We start from the raw sequence: 16,347 nt of genomic DNA, 5'->3' as shown, positions 1-16,347 counted from the left end.
ATTTCAAATAGTTAATTTGATACTAATATCGATATATTTTTGTCAAATTTTTATGATATCTTCAAACATATATTTTATTCAAAAATAAAAAAAATCATCGTTTTCTCAAAATCACATAAAGCCATATATATTATAACATCGACTAAGATAAAGAAAAAATAAAATATTAAAATCACGATATATCTCGCTGTATTATGCGAATACGCTTCTAATATTATATAATAAAGTTAAGAGTGTGATATGTGTGTGTGTGGAGCTAAGCATGAAGTAAACGTCGCCTTGCTCCGCTCCAACCAACCTCTCTTACTGACTCACTTGTAAGGCTTTTTCACTATAAAATATATATATATATAATTAAAAATATTGATTAAAATTATTAAAATTATTAAATATAAATACAAAGTAATCTATACTATATTATAAAACATTTGACAAAAACTCTTAAAAAACATTTTTATAAGAAAATTATATTATTAAAGCTCCATGTTTGAATTCGTATAACTAATTGTGGATAAACATAATCAAATAGAAGATAAACATCTCATTTTAAAATATAAAAAATCTAAAATATTATTAGGATAATTATCGAGTTATAATAAAATAGTTATATTATTAAATCAAATATAAATTATTTCGTTATTGTACCTAAATTAAATTATAATAAAAAATTAAATTAAAAAATACACAAAAAATGAGAGATTTCAAATAGTTAATTTGATAATAATATCGATATACTTTTGTCAAATGTTTATGATATCTTCAAATTTATATTTTATTCAAAAATAAAAACATCACCGCTTTCTCAAACTCACATAAGACCATATTATAATCTCGACTGAAATAAAAAATAAAATAAAATATTAATATCAAAATGTATCTTGTTATATTGTGCAATTACCTTTCTAATATCTTATAATAATAATAATAATAATAATAAATTTGAATTCAACAACATATGGAGCATTTTTTTTATTAATATAAACAAATCATTCTATAGATGCACCGACAAAAAGGACCACGGGATTCACCCTAAAGATATAACTTTACTAAACTATTTTTTTAAGCTTTTACATTTCAAATCATTAATACCCTACATTTTTTAAATAAATAAATTATCGAATTTTTACGAATTGATTTAATGTAACATTTTTGTATTAAAAGAATATACTATCAAAAAAAAATTTGTTTAAAATATGTTAAACCAACACAAGTATTAATTATTTGATATTATGAATATTTGTTTTAGAGTATACGTATCTTATGTTAAATATGTGTTTGTTCATGTACTACTTTTATTAAATTTTTCTTCAAATGGAAGAAATAGAAATGTAAATGTAAATGTAAATGTAAATGGAGTTAGTTGCATTCATACCAAGTCTTCAAAATTTGAAATAATGTTTTTTAAAACCATATTAAAAGGCCATTTAATTTTGAATTAAAAGATACTCATTGACTCAGATTTCAATTGGCAACCTTACTTAATCAAATATTTGATTTTTAATTATTTTTATTATAAATAGAGAATATCGACTGTCGGTGGTCCAACAACCTCTTCTTCTTCCTTTGGGTATGTCATGTCATTCCATATTAAATTACACTACAAGCTCTCCACTAAACCAATTCTTTTTCTTCAATGGATTTAATTTTCTCATCTAAATTATTATTTTAAGCAAATATCTATTAAATTTTTTCATTTTAAACGATTAAATTTTTAAACATTTTTTAATAAATAAATCATAAAATTTTTAAAAATTGATTTTTACTTTATTTTAACCAAAAAAATTATATGTAACAAACTAGCAAAAAGTTTAATGATTTAGTCTTTTTTGTAATTTTATGTTATTCATACTATATATATATATATACACACACAGAGGACACAAGGGTGAACCCTCCTACTAGAACTCCATGACCATTAGCCTAACCCCATCTCCCCTACCAAATTCCTACCCTCTTTGTCGTGTAAGAGTGTTAAAAAAAAACCAAAAACTAATAGTACCGTAATAAACTGGACGATTTTTTGGCAATTTGGCAGTTTAGTCTGGTCTAAAAAATAACCATATTGTATGGTATAGTCTGGTCTATAGTTTGAACATTTTAAAGATAGATGATTTAACCGAACGAACTGCTTATATAAACTTATCTAGTTAGTTGACTTACCTTCTTAATTTCTTCACCGTGTTTAATGATGGGGTACAGTTGATTGGTTGTGTGTTAAAGGCTATACTTGGATTGGTTACGTAATTATATTAATTCATGATTTAAAATTATAGTTAGTCGACATATTTTGTGACGTTTTGTTTGTATCACTATGAAATTAACAAAGTGGACCTCATCCGTAATTATTCACCTTTAAAAATAACAATGTGACTTTTTATATAGAACAAAACGTATAAAAGAATGTTGTTCTATGTCAAACATACATACACGGAGAGATGTTCATTTGAGAAATGCTAAATATGTGATGAGTGCTAAATGTGTGATAAGTAGAGAAGTGATTATACTTCTTTATCTAGTTAAGATTTACGATTTTAACTGCGAAGCACCGGACAGTTCGGTGGCATGGTATACGAAAAATGAGAGGTAGTTTCGTAACTTTTACAAATAGATGGTAAACAAGTGCATATGTGAACCCGTCTGATTCACATATGAACTATATGTGCAAAGGTGAATTAGTGTGATTCACATATGAACTACTTTACTGATTCACATATAAACGCGTGTGATTCACATATGAACTAATTAACTAATTTACATATGAACTATTTAACTGATTTACATATGAACTAATTAAATGATTCACATATGAACTATTTAACTGATTATTTGCCACCTATTTGTTAGAATTATGCATTTTTGTTGCCGTCTATTTGTAAAAGTTACAAAACTACTTCTCTATTTTTTACAAATAGGTGGCATGGTTTCGAGGGATTTTTTAGTCCATTTCGAAAGACGTTTTCGGTTTCTTGGTTGATTTCGAGATACTTTTTTTTTGGTTTTGATTGATGTTTCTTATATTTTTTTAATTGTATCGAAACATTCCTCAAAATTTAGCTGGTACACCTTTCATATTTACATGAATAAATTGAAGAGGCATGAGAGGATGTTCAGATGTACATAGGTCCGCCTATGTTGCATTTGCGGGACGTACAGGATCAAAGATTGGGGATTATAAGGGATTTTAAATGTCACTTTCTTGAGTCGATAAATTAATGTGCATTAAAAATATTAAAAAGACAAATTGTCTAATAAAATAATCAAATTTTTGAAGGTTAGTATTTTATCATTTTTATCATGTAAGCCATTATCCTTGTAAAATGCAAAGTAAAAACAAAATAATTTGTTAAAACGGTTGATCCATAAATTGTGTTTATCGTGGGATTTCATCTGGTGCACAAAAAAGACGCAAGACCGGCCGTGTTGCTTGTACAAGACATGGAAATCAACTTTATACCTTCACGTTTAATTTGGAAACATCATGTTCTAAATATTTGTCTATTTTTTTAACATGTCCTTAAAACTGCAAAGGTGATAAGCAAGATGATTGACGCTCGCTCCAATGTTCAATTAAAGAGGGAATATTTTCTTCTACTTCCTGGCCTTGCTTAGTTGTGCTTTAGATGAAATCTTGCTATAAGCAAGACGATAAATAATATTGGTTTTCATTGAATTACATTGTTTTTAATTTAATCACACTGGTTTATTATTTGTTTTAAATTTTCTTTTCTTGAATCCTATTGGCTTTCTATTCACATTGGGTTGTAGATAATGGTTATTCGATATTTCTATAAATAAAATGTGAAAACTTGATTTGTTGCATCGACAAGACATAGATGTTTGATCATATACGATTTAAAATATCCAAATGAGTATTGACACTTTTTGTCTTCTCACAAAATGTTTAATTTCTTGGATGATCCTTCCCCTCCCCCCCCCCCTCCTCTCTCTCTCTCTCTCTATATATATATATATATATATATATATACATACATACATAATTAGGACCTGTGCAAGATAATTAGGGCATAATGATATTTAGGGCATAATTAGGACCTCTGCACGTTTTTAAATGGAATTAGATATATTTAGTTCAATGATGAAGTAAATATCATCAATGTGTGACTCAGTGATAATTAGGTCATCTATCATCTTGCTCTTCATCAATCAGGTCATTAGGACAGTAGGTTTTTTGTTTTAGATTTAGGCTTATATAATTAGGTCATAATTTTGTTTCCATTCATAACAACTTGTATAGCTTCACTTTATTTCTTTATTAAACAACTACTGTTTGTTGAATTGTTTCCATTCATATGTTTAACAGTTTAAGTTCATATTGTTAAATGTATTACTATTACAGACTTACAGCCACTGTTTTGTTTCTTTGTATTACAACTGTTGTTTATTGTTAAATTATTGTTACATGTATGTTGAGACAAGATTGGAGCTTTTATTTAAACTTTTAATTTGAATGTATCTCGTTGTCAGTGTGCCTAATTGAGTAATTTCTTATTCTTTTTCTAAGATGGAAAATTCACAAAACAAAAACACAGAAGATATTGGACGTAATACGACTTGTAATGACACAAACGAATCTGTAAGCATGCCTATGGGGTCAAATATTAGTCCTGAGACTGAAGTGAGTGAACCGGCAAATATTAGCTAAGATGATCATTCTTCATGATTATCCACTTTCTATTGTGGAGCATCATGGCTTTCAGAAGTATTCAAATGGTCTTCAACCTTTATTTAAGGTGCCTTGTAGAGCTACAATCAAGTCTGACATCATGAAGATATACGAAACAAAAAGAGGTGGTGTATTGCGATGTTTGGAAGAAAACGAAAGTAGGATTGCTCTTACTTCGGATATGTGGACAGCCGGTAACCAAAACAAATGTTACATGACACTAACAACACATTACATAGATGCCAATTGGAAGTTACAAAATCGGATTATCAGGTTATTTCTTTTTTTAGTATTTTGTGCTATTTTTATAATTCAATGTTAATATTCTCATTTTAATATATTCTTTGAATCTTTGATGCAGCTTTTTACATGTGSCATCTCCACACACTGCTGATGCATTGTCTCACGTTATGATCGAGTGCTTTATGGATTGGAACATTGATAACAAGTTGTCAACATTGACACTTGACAATCGTTCAACAAATGATGCTTTGGTTGACAGGCTCTTAGATACTCTTTCTCCTTCCTCCTTAATTTTGAAGGGTAAGTTGTTTCACATGAGATGTTGTGCACACATCATTAATCTCATTGTGCAAGATGGGTTTTCTATGATTGAGAAAGCAATCACGAATGTTAGGGATAGTGTCTCAGTTTGGACATGTTCTCCTAATAGAGCCCAAGACTTTAGACTCGTTGCACGACAACTAGGTGTAGATTGTGAAAGAGAATTAGTGCTTGCTTGTAAGACTAGGTGGAATTCTGTTTATACAATGTTGAATGTGGCTTTAGAATATAAAGATTTCTTTACTCGTTTAAGCAAGAAAGAGAAACATTATATTTCTTTACCTAGTGAAGAGGACTGAAGAATGGCGACTTTGTGAGAAGTTAGGTTTATTTTATCGTGTGACAAAGACATTCTTCGGGACCAAATACCCCACTTCCAACATGTTCTTCCCTTTGATATGTGACATAAAATTATCTATTAAGAGTTGGGAAGACGATGAAAATGACGTTATTAGGAACATGGCATCAAGTATGTTGTTTAAATTCGATAAATATTGGGGAGTCATACATGATGTGATGAGTGTGGCTATTGTTCTAGATCATAGATATAAGTTAAAGTTGATAAATTATTTCTTCCCGAAGATTTATGGTGTGGACTCAAAAGATGAGGTTATGAGGATAAGGACTCTAGGTAATGATTTATTTGAGGAGTACAAAAAGAAACATGATCAGAATAAAAGGAAAAGACAAAGTGGCACTACTCTTTCAAGTGAGGGGAATTCTTCTTCAAGCAAGGCCTCATGGCAATTGGATTTTGATATATTAATATGGTGGAAGTGCAACGGTGTCAAGTTTCCTATCAAGCAGCGGATTGCAAGGGATGTGTTGGCCATTCCTATTTCAACAGTAGCTTCGGAATCGGCTTTTAGCATGARTGGAAACAAGGTAACGAAACAACGAAGTCGACTAAAATCGCAAACAATTGGGGCTTTGATGTGCAGCCAAAGTTGGCTAAGGAAAGAAATTGAAGGTAATAATTATATAAATTGTTTGTTGTAATAATTTTGTAAATTGCAATTGGTATATATAATTATTCTGACTTGCATTATTTTATTTCAGATCAAAAACACGGAGAATCAAAAGGATTTGATCAAACGATTGGATACGATGAAGATGTTGATTGTTGAGGGATTGGAGTATGGAATTATGTGTTGTTTGAATGCTTGGAAAACACTTGTTTTAAATTTTTCATCTTCTTGGATTATTGTTAATTTTACAATTTTATTATTTTTATTAGGTAAGACTAGATATGATGTAATTAACTAATTATGTTGTTATGTTGATCATGCTTAGAAAAAACTTATTAATTTTAATTTGACCGAAAGTTGACCGGGGACGGGGCCGGGGCCGGGGACTCTGTATATAAACCGGAGCCGGGGCCGGGGATTGCAAACCCCGCCCCATCCCCGTCCCGTTGCCATCCCTATCAAAAGCTTCTCACATAACGGATGTGAGTTAACAACCGTTAGTGACAAGGACCAATGTATTACGAAAATGCAACTCTAGGTCTATCTCGTAAACAGGTTTTGTCCAAGAAAATTTGGAAACCACAAAGACGAAGTCCGTAATTTACTCGAATAATAATAATAATAATAGGAAAAACATGTAAACACTATATTTATATTAACAATATTCAAGAAGTGCCTCATCAACAATTAATATTTATTCTTTTGATACTGTTTACCTTTTTATATTTATAAGAAATAATTATTAAAATCAACAACTTAAACTTAAAATCTATGAAACAATTTTATGTAATGATTGAACTTATTTTTCAAGATTATATATATACACATTAATCACCACCTATACAAATTAAAACAAGCTTTCATGTTTTTTTCATTTCTTTGAGTTAAAACTTAAAGAAAGCATCACAACTAAAATTAATTTTAATTTTAATTTTTTAGATTTTACATATATCTTATTCTTATACTTGATGGAAATATTGTAATTTTTCGAAAACCACAAGACCAAGCAACAACGTCAAACAGGAAGAATCCTACTCATCAATTTGAAAGTTTAATATTAAAATTAAAATGGAGGAGGGTTTCATTAATTAAAAGTTTGATTGATGGTCTCAGTTATATATTGTCTTGTGCTGCCTACAACTCATGTCTTCTCTTTCTACATATTTTTAAATTAAAAAAAAAAAAAAATTCCATTCAATACTTTTTCTTTATCTAATTAGCGAGGCCTACTTTAAAAAGTTTAAGACAAGATAACTTTTTTAAACAATCCATTGTATCACATAACCAAACAACAATCCAAAACTTGAATGCCCAAACTAACTAATATCCACATGTTTATGATATAAGAAACAAACTTTAATTTGTATAATCCAAAACTCATTAATTAATCTCATCCTATGATAAGTACATGCAATGCAATGACTCCATCCATATATCATTAATTATTCTCATGTACATAATTACCAAAACGAATGAATAAATAAGATTTTTGAAACAAATTACAAGTATATTTCTCTCTCAACACCAATTTCTTATTTTTGTTTGACTTGATAATTATATATTAGGTATAATAAGGTGGATGAATGAAAACCATATGTATAGACAGACCATCATTAGGTTGTAACAAAAGCTTTCCTAACCTAACCCACTCATTTCAAGATAAAACCAAATAATTAAATTATCATAATATAATATTAATGGATGCTCCCTTTGGGTTTTTTTAATTTGGTGGGTGTTATTCTCTACAGCGTCATGGGAAGACAGTTTTTTACAATCATCATCAACAGAAATACAAAAAAAACACAAGAAAAAACAAAGAGAATGAATTTTGACGGTAGCATGCGCCCTACTTGGACGGAAAAATAATAATCAGAAAAAAAGAAGCAAGAGTTTTGATTTCACAAGCTCGGTGGTGGCTGGCTAATCATACCACCGCCACCGGAGAGAAGGTTGGCCAGGGCAGCCATGGCCTTCACTTGCATCTCAAGAGCGGCTATATAATCAGTCGCTTCTTCTAATACAACCGGCAATGGTTGTTTCCGGCAACCAGGAACTAACCGTCCCAGGACATGCGTTTTCCTTTGCACTGCCGGTAAATTCTTCGTTTTCAGCCTTAAAATACTCACTCGCGGCTTCTTTAATCGGCTGTTCCCTGTCGCCGTGACAACCGCCCCTCTCTGCCTTTTATTATTCTTCATGAATTTAAGCTTGAGTTTATTTGTGAGGATCGCACGGCTCCATCTAGTCCCTCCTTTTGCCGTGACCGCGAGGACTCGATCGGCCGCTTCACGAACAGCACGTCCGCGGCGAGGAGCCGATGGAGGAGACGAATCGGAGCTGATCCGGACCTGGCGGAGAGCTTGCAAGAGTTTGGAGCTGTATACTTGTTGCTGAGCTTCGGATTTCCACGGCAACATCTGATTGTTACTCAAGTTGTGATTCATCTGATCTCTACCACCACCGCCAGATTGCCTTTGGATTTTCTTCTTCTTTCTTCTCTTGGATGAATCACGAGCTCTTTCCATGTTGTTGGTTACTGGATCCGAAATAAACGTCGGTGATGCCATCACCAAAAAGGAAGCGTTTCAATGAATTGTTGCTACAACGGATCAATGGCCAGAGGATCTGAAATCAGTAGCTGCATATTCATATCAATCATGTCAGAAGCAAGAATAATTAAATAATTCGAATCAACAAGCGTACAAAGATTCGCAGCGTAAACAACAGCCTACAAATCAGGTTCTGTAATCCAAATCGAAATATTACCAAAACAGTAAACAGGAATGGAAGGAAATATGTAGGTGGAATCCGGTTATTTAAACACAAATTCCAAATCAACTGATCAATTTTAGAGGAAATCTTGAAACGACAATCAAATTAAGGATATATACCTTGAATTGAAGAAGAAAACTTAATGGTGATATTGTGGGATGAATTCACAGAAAGAATCTCAGAAATAACTTTGGTTTGGTGCAGAGAGAGAAGAAAGAAAGAAAGGAAGGAAGGTGGGGGAGGAATCACGCCTTGGCTCCTTCCCCCTCTCTCTCTCTCACACGATCTCTTTTAAAGCTCTTATGTTTTTCAGTTTTAGCCCTTGTACGTTTTTCGGTTTCACATTTTGGTTCCTCCATAATTTTGTTTGTTTCTTCACCATGACGCCGTTTGGCCCTCAACCCTCAACCCTCCCTCTTTCATTCTTATTCTCATTTCTCTCCATCAAAACTAAAATTACAGTATATACACGAATATTCGTGTAGTAATAAGAATTAAGGTAAGAACAGTAAGAAAGTAACTGGACTCTTGATCATTTTTAATCTCATCTCCACGTAGTGAATTAAGCTTGTCATGTAAATTGGTCCGGTGCATCTTGGTTCTCCGCATTCGTTGTTGATCTTCAATTAGGATTGATCTAAGGATGAAAATGTATTCTTATCATTTTCACCGGAACTTTCATTCTTATCGGAATCTATATATATATATATATATATATATGGGGTGTGGGTGTGGGTGTGGGTGTGTGTATATGTATAGGGGTTAATTAATTCATGTAAGGATAAAAAAAAAAGGTTGAGGACCATAGGGACCAATTTCAATCTTTAATTGAATTTAATCTACGGTTATGAAAGACAATAATATTTTTGTAATATTTTTGAAATTTGAAACTAATTATGAGATAAATGGTAAGTTGAAAGAGTCACATTTAACATCCAATCTATATTCAATAATAGCGGCAATCAAAATTATATCAATCACAATAAAATTTTAAATTAAAAATATATTAACTACAACAAACTTTTTTGTCAAAAGATTTATATAAAAAACAAAACGAACATTTTATCTTCTTTATATGTTTTCCTAATACTTGCAATTTTTACATGAAACAATAAAAATAATCTAACTCGTATGTTATTTCACCTTATGAAACAACAATATAATATTTCACATAATTTTTTGTTTCTTTTCACATGATAAGACAATATTGAATTGTTTCACTTTCACCATGTGAAACAACACTACATTGTTCATATCGTGTGAAACATTGTGTTATTTCACAGTATGAAACAACACTTTAGTGTTTCACATCTCATTTTACATCAACTTTTGTTTTGTTTTGTTTTCTTTTCAAATTGTGAAATGACAGTACATTGTTGCAACTTGTGAAACAACACTTTAGTGTTTTACGTTACATTTTACATCAACTTAATTTGTTTGTTTTTACATTGTCAAACAACAATAATTTTGTTTCACTTTAGGGATATTGTATTATTTTATTGCATGAAATAAAACTTGTGTTTACAGATGATGTTTTAATTACAATTTTTTTATATCCACTATTTTTATTTTATCATGTGATGTTTTTATTATTTAAAATAGTCAAATATATTTTATAAAAATGTAAGTTTTTCTATACATTAATAGTAGATAATGTATATGTAAGAAAAATAATCGAGTGAAAATTAAATTAATAATACACTAAACTAATGAAATATAAAATATTATTATATTTAATGAAAATTAAAATATCCTATATATTATTACATTTAAATTATGTTGCATAAGATTGAATTAAAACAAAATAATAACTTATTCTAAAGTTTAATATTTATAAAAAAGGGAAATGAAAAATAATTAACGTCCTACTTTTTACTTCTCGCATATGCACTTGTTTGCCTCTTATTTGTAAAAGTTATGAAACTACTCATCTAATTTTTGCTTGAGAGGTCGAAGCCGCAATTCTTGACTAATTTTGATCGTATAAAAAGATATGATTACTTATTTACTTATCATAAGTGAGAAGTAAGGAAGTGATCATAACCCTTAATGTGATCAACATTTGTGGATAATACATCGCATGAGCATGCAAGAGATAGTAGGGTAGTTTTGTAATTTTTATAAATAAATAAGTTTATATATATATATATATATATATATATATATATATATATGAATTTGTGTGATTTCACAGATGAAGGCGTTAATTAGTTGAGATGTGAACTATATATTGTATTGATTTATATATGAATCTATTTACTTACTAATTGTAAAAGTTATGAAAGAGTTGATATGCCTTCAAATCATAAAAAAGAGAGAAATTAATAGATACATTTCTTTATGAATAATCCAAAGGCAAGTAGTAAAGAAAAACAAAAGGGCATGTTTTGGTTTTGTGTCCCGTATGTATTAAAAAATGTAGGTAAGTTGTTAAACCAATAGAATAGAATGTGAATGTGAATGTGAATGTGGTGTCTTAAAGTATATTGATTAGAAAAATGGGAGTGAAATGGAAAATAAGAAAGCAGAAGGGGTGAAGATGTGAAAGTTAAAGTGAGGTGGGGGCAATAAACGACAAAAGGAAGAAACATATAATAATAATAATAATAATCAATGTTTTTGGATGAATGTGAATGGCATCCACTAACCCAAAAATATTAACTCAACTCCCATCTTTTAAAAAAAAAAAAAAAATATAGCTTTTATTTTTCTCTATCCAAAAATTGATGTTTTTATTACTCGATCCAACACATGCATGCATGCATGATGCCTGTTTAATTAAGTATTTTAATTTAAAAATAGTAGACATTTTGAAATGAGAGTTGTACCATTAATTAATTAATATGTATAAAACCTAGGAATGAATTTTGTAAGGGAAATAAAAAGCAACAAGTAGGATATGAATGAGATTAAATTAATCATATATTTCCATCCATCACTAACATTAAATGACATTTCCTTCCGCCATTTATTTCATATTTATACTTTCCATTCTTAATTGGAACCAACATTCTTTATTTATTTCTTTCAAATGTTTTTATTACCTCTCTTTCTATATATATAATTATAATTATACAAATATATATGTTGATGAAGATGAAGATGAAGATGATGTATGAATAAAAGTATGAAATGATCATGGAGCATGAAAAGAGTGAGACAAAGGTAGGTGGGGTGGAGACTTGGATGAGCAGCAACTGCAAGTGCAAGTGCAAGTGAAGTTAGGTTAAGGTTATAAGTTTGCAACCCCACCAATTATAATTATAATCATAATTAACATTAACATTATTAATTAACGAAAGGGTTTAATAATATGTAGATAGTCAAGACTTTAAATCTTATCAAATATTATATGCTTAATCTTTTTTTTTTGCTAACAAATTAAATGGTAGCTAGCTACTGTTTTAAAAACATCTCCAACAATTATATTACATGCTAAAATAAGATTTTAGTGGAGTTTTCTTGCAAAACTAGAAAGACAAGTCTGTCTAAACCCCACATTTAATTTATTAAAAAATAATTAATTAAAAAGAAATATATAATTAAAAAAAGTTGTTAAAGTATTATATAATTTTTTCATTTAATTATCATTGGAGGGTGGGTGATGTTGATAGAAGCAAGTGGAGTTGATCAAAATTCAATCTTGTTTTTTCAGAAAATATATGCACGTGACAAAATTCAATTGCTTTTTAATTAACCCATCCAACTCCAACTCTATTAATATTAATATTAATATTAATATTAATTATGAATCATATGATATGACTGCAATACAATTTCATTTTTCTACAAAACAAATAAATACGTCTTTGTTTATTGATATTATATATATATATATATATATCCTATAAATAATTACTTTTGACAACTCACAACAACCATGTATAATTCATGTGATTTTGCTTTCATCTAAAATTAAGATTTAAAATACCAATCTAACATATATTAATTTGTTTCACATGAATATGCCAATTACTACATCCCTTCCTTCTTCTATCGTGGGGATTATTGATCTAATGCATTTCATCATCCTAATCTACATATATTCTTTTCTTTTCTTTTGTTTGAATGATTCAAGATGAAGATTCAAAATCCAGAGAAGAAAACAATTAAATGGAAATCAAACCCAATCATTTCTATATGTGTGACTGTGAATTAAATACAAGAATTCATTTTTATGATCCATCAACACAAACCAAAGCTTATATTAGCCTCCATCACAAAAATGTAATGAATCCTTGATTCCAAATTTTAATTCACAAACAAATTAATTAATGCCATCTTAACCCATCAATTCCATGGATCGATCAAATGGCCAATCCTTCCAACGTCACGCCCTCCTTCTCATTATAATTATCTCCGCACCCAAACCCAAACCCTAACCTAACCATCGCCTTGATATCATCGTCCTTCACTTCAATTCCCGCCGAACCCAGATAACTATACAGGTCTCCGTACCCTAGCTACTTTTCCGTCACCGTCTGTGTCCATATATATCGTTAAACACATCCTCCATCACACAGCTGCTAACGTGAGTCCTCAGAACGTTCTCCAACTCTTCCTACTCCACGTAACCGTCCTTATTCAAATCCGCCACCGTCATCATCGTGCCGATCATCTCATCGCCTACCTCCGCGTAAAAAACCTTCAGATCCTCGTGTCGTGGCTGATCTTTCCATGGCGGTCAACGTCTAGGATGTCAAATGCCGATCGTAAATTCGTTGGCAGGGAAGTTCCGGTGGGACACATTAAGCCACAGAAATCTCGAAACGAAGTCGTCATATTTATAGGCTCGATAATAGCACGTGATGGAATATTTATGAAGTTTTTAGTTATTCTGTTTTCGTCCATCAAGAATTTTAAACGTTTAGTTTATTACCCTCCAACTTTTCTCTTTGTATTATTCCCTTTCTTATCAATCATATAATTAGTGTACAGATAATTGAGACCAATGACATATTATATATGTTAAACAACTCAGTACTATGAAAAAATGGAAACAATCTAAATGATTGTGATGTCTAATAACTTGGAGTTTGTATTTATCTTCATTCATTAACTGGTTTTTTTATTTATCAAATTTCACCAATTAGAATTTATCCTAACACTCTAAGATTAGATAATTGATCATTTAAAATCATCATTACTTACTTAGTGGTAATTTGATATGAGTATGAGAGTATATTTTTTAAGGTGTGACTTTTGTTTTTGTGTAAAAGAAGATAGATAAAGGGTGTAAAGTGTAAATAGAATTAAAATAGGTATAGGATGAGATGACACGACACGAATATTGTGTTGGGAGGAAAAGCTCCATCCATGTATGTGCTGTTGTGTCGTGTGAGGTCCACCAAAGTGCTTATGGATGGTGATGGTGATGGTGATGGTAATGGTAATGGTAGTTCCAAGATTCCTTTTCTTTCAACTTTATTTTATTTTATAATAATAAAAGGGTTAATTAAATTAAATTAAATTATTTATTTGTAAATAAATAAAAACATAGTAGAAAATAGAATGGAGTTGGTGTGACCGACAGCCAATAAAAAAGGATAAGATAGGAGACCATCAACAACAACAAGAAGTAAGGTTAATAGGCTGTTGTTTTACTTTCAATATTCTTTAAATCATATTATAAAGCATACATCAAATTATTTGAAGTAAAAATACAAATTTCCCTGACCAGAACAATCCAAATTCCTTATCATTTCTTCACATTATCATATTATGTCCACACAAAATAAGTTGATTTTACAACTATATCTTCACTATTACTTTGTATCTTTAGATTTCTCTATTATTTTTCTAACATCAAAGCCTCGTCACATTCCAATATCATCATATTCATGTTTACTTTATAAGATTCTTCTCTATCAAAATAAATTACAACTTTCGTCCCTATCGTTTGGTAATAAATTTCTAACTTTAAGTACAAAGGACCAAAACAATAAAGAATTGTAAACTACATGGACCAAAACAACAATAAATCATAAATAACAAGGAATTACAACTCATAGGGACAAAAACCACAATTTCTCTACCACGAGAACGAAAAACATAATTCACTCTAAACAATATCAACAAATCACTAGTAACATCATTTAAGAAAGAAATAAAACGTTATGGTTCAAGTAGATCATATCAAAATATTGCAACTCTAAGTTTCTGTATGTTATGAGAAAGGTATATATAACCAAAAACACAATTTTCAACTGTCTTTTTCTTCCCAAGAAGAGATAAAATGTCTTCGGTTTATCGTATCAAAAACAAAAGCCGAATTGCAAGCAAAAAAAGAAGGTGAGACATACACCAAATTCTTTTTTCAGGCCGCTTATTAATCGATCTTTCATACTACTTTTATCTTCTTTGTGTAGGTAGACCACCTTTCCCTATGACAAAAACATCACTTGTGGAGTCCATGATATATATATATATATATATATATATATATATATATATATATATATATATATGAGCATTTGGTTAAAACTCAATATACAATCGAGCCACTCACCGTTTGAATGCACCCTCAAACATTTCCTTCCTTAACCTGCCAACTCCAGTTCAACAATGTTGCCGAGTTTCAGCTCAATATGTGCAAATGAAGCAAAAGAGCCATCTAGTATTTTAACCTCCACAGGAAGAGAGATAGACACGACAAAAATGCAGGAACTGCACGCCAAAGATTTATAATCGATCAGAAGTTGAACCATAACAACTTTTGGATGCAGTTGAGCCATGGATGAAATATGAGTTGGGGTGTTACTTGCTACTGTAATCACCTGACAGGAGATGAAAAGAAAATGACAACAAAATACACAAAGAAACCTGCAAGGAGGATCACGGCATAAATGAGGCTTTGAGAAGAGTGTGTTGGTTGGTTATACTCGATATTGCAACATTTCATTCGTTTCCTTTCACTCTCCAGAACATGGTCGACATACCTGCATATAAAAGCAATAATTCATAAAAATGTATTATCATGACCAATAAACGACCACCAAAAATAAAAGATTGAACTCACAGAGAGAGATTGTAGATTAACTTACTGCTGTGTGAATATGGAGCTTTCAAGAATATCAGTACTGTTCATGTATGCATCTTGTAGACGATGGTCGTACAAGAGTGAAGACAAATCTACAAGCTGTTCCTCAAGGCTCTGGTATTCATTTAACAACAATAAACCACACTACATTATACATGCTTCCATCCATCCTGTGTCTATCTCTTTTCTCCCGTTTATATATATATATATATATATATGTGTGTGTAGAGGGGCGTATATATATATATATATATATATATATATATATGTGTGTGTGTGTACAGGGGCGTTCAAATACAACCCCTCTTATTATACAATCG

The 16,347-nt window shown here is 30.5% G+C and overlaps 3 protein-coding genes across 3 annotated transcripts in view; 1 reads left to right on the top strand and 2 right to left on the bottom strand.

The window, feature by feature from the left end:
* The first annotated feature begins 4,664 nt into the window (after positions 1 to 4,664).
* On the top strand, positions 4,665 to 5,547 carry LOC112520226 (zinc finger BED domain-containing protein RICESLEEPER 2-like). Its single transcript, XM_025128526.1, has 2 exons — positions 4,665 to 4,957; positions 5,046 to 5,547. The coding sequence occupies exons 1-2, from the start codon at positions 4,665 to 4,667 to the stop codon at positions 5,545 to 5,547; spliced, it is 795 nt and encodes a 264-aa protein (XP_024984294.1).
* Positions 5,548 to 7,934: 2,387 nt separating this feature from the next.
* Positions 7,935 to 9,222, bottom strand: LOC112520326 (transcription factor bHLH148-like). The gene is made up of 2 exons (XM_025128671.1): positions 9,108 to 9,222; positions 7,935 to 8,854 (listed from the first exon to the last, which is right to left on the bottom strand). Exon 2 carries the CDS (start codon positions 8,781 to 8,783, stop codon positions 8,115 to 8,117), a length of 669 nt encoding a protein of 222 aa, XP_024984439.1. The 5' UTR covers positions 8,784 to 8,854; positions 9,108 to 9,222; the 3' UTR covers positions 7,935 to 8,114.
* Positions 9,223 to 15,700: 6,478 nt separating this feature from the next.
* LOC112519916 overlaps positions 15,701 to 16,347 on the bottom strand; it is a 13,700-nt gene continuing 13,053 nt past the window's right edge. Inside the window, exons 15-16 of the mRNA XM_025128236.1 lie at positions 16,032 to 16,141; positions 15,701 to 15,926 (exon numbers count right to left, since the gene is read on the bottom strand). Coding sequence (XP_024984004.1) covers positions 15,761 to 15,926; positions 16,032 to 16,141 — 276 coding nt within the window. The 3' untranslated portion in view covers positions 15,701 to 15,760. The remainder of the gene's footprint in view (positions 15,927 to 16,031; positions 16,142 to 16,347) is intronic.

Source organism: Cynara cardunculus (genome assembly GCF_001531365.2).
Source record: "Cynara cardunculus var. scolymus isolate 2C chromosome LG 10, CcrdV1, whole genome shotgun sequence".
Lineage (NCBI taxonomy): Eukaryota > Viridiplantae > Streptophyta > Magnoliopsida > Asterales > Asteraceae > Cynara > Cynara cardunculus.
The sequence above is the reverse complement of the archived record's forward strand: the minus strand, read 5'-3'. Positions and strand labels throughout refer to the sequence as shown.

What these genes read in the sequence shown, in the direction of transcription:
- LOC112520326 (XM_025128671.1), bottom strand. Translation starts at nt 8,783, where the DNA reads ATGGCATCACCGACGTTTATTTCGGATCCAGTAACCAACAACATGGAA.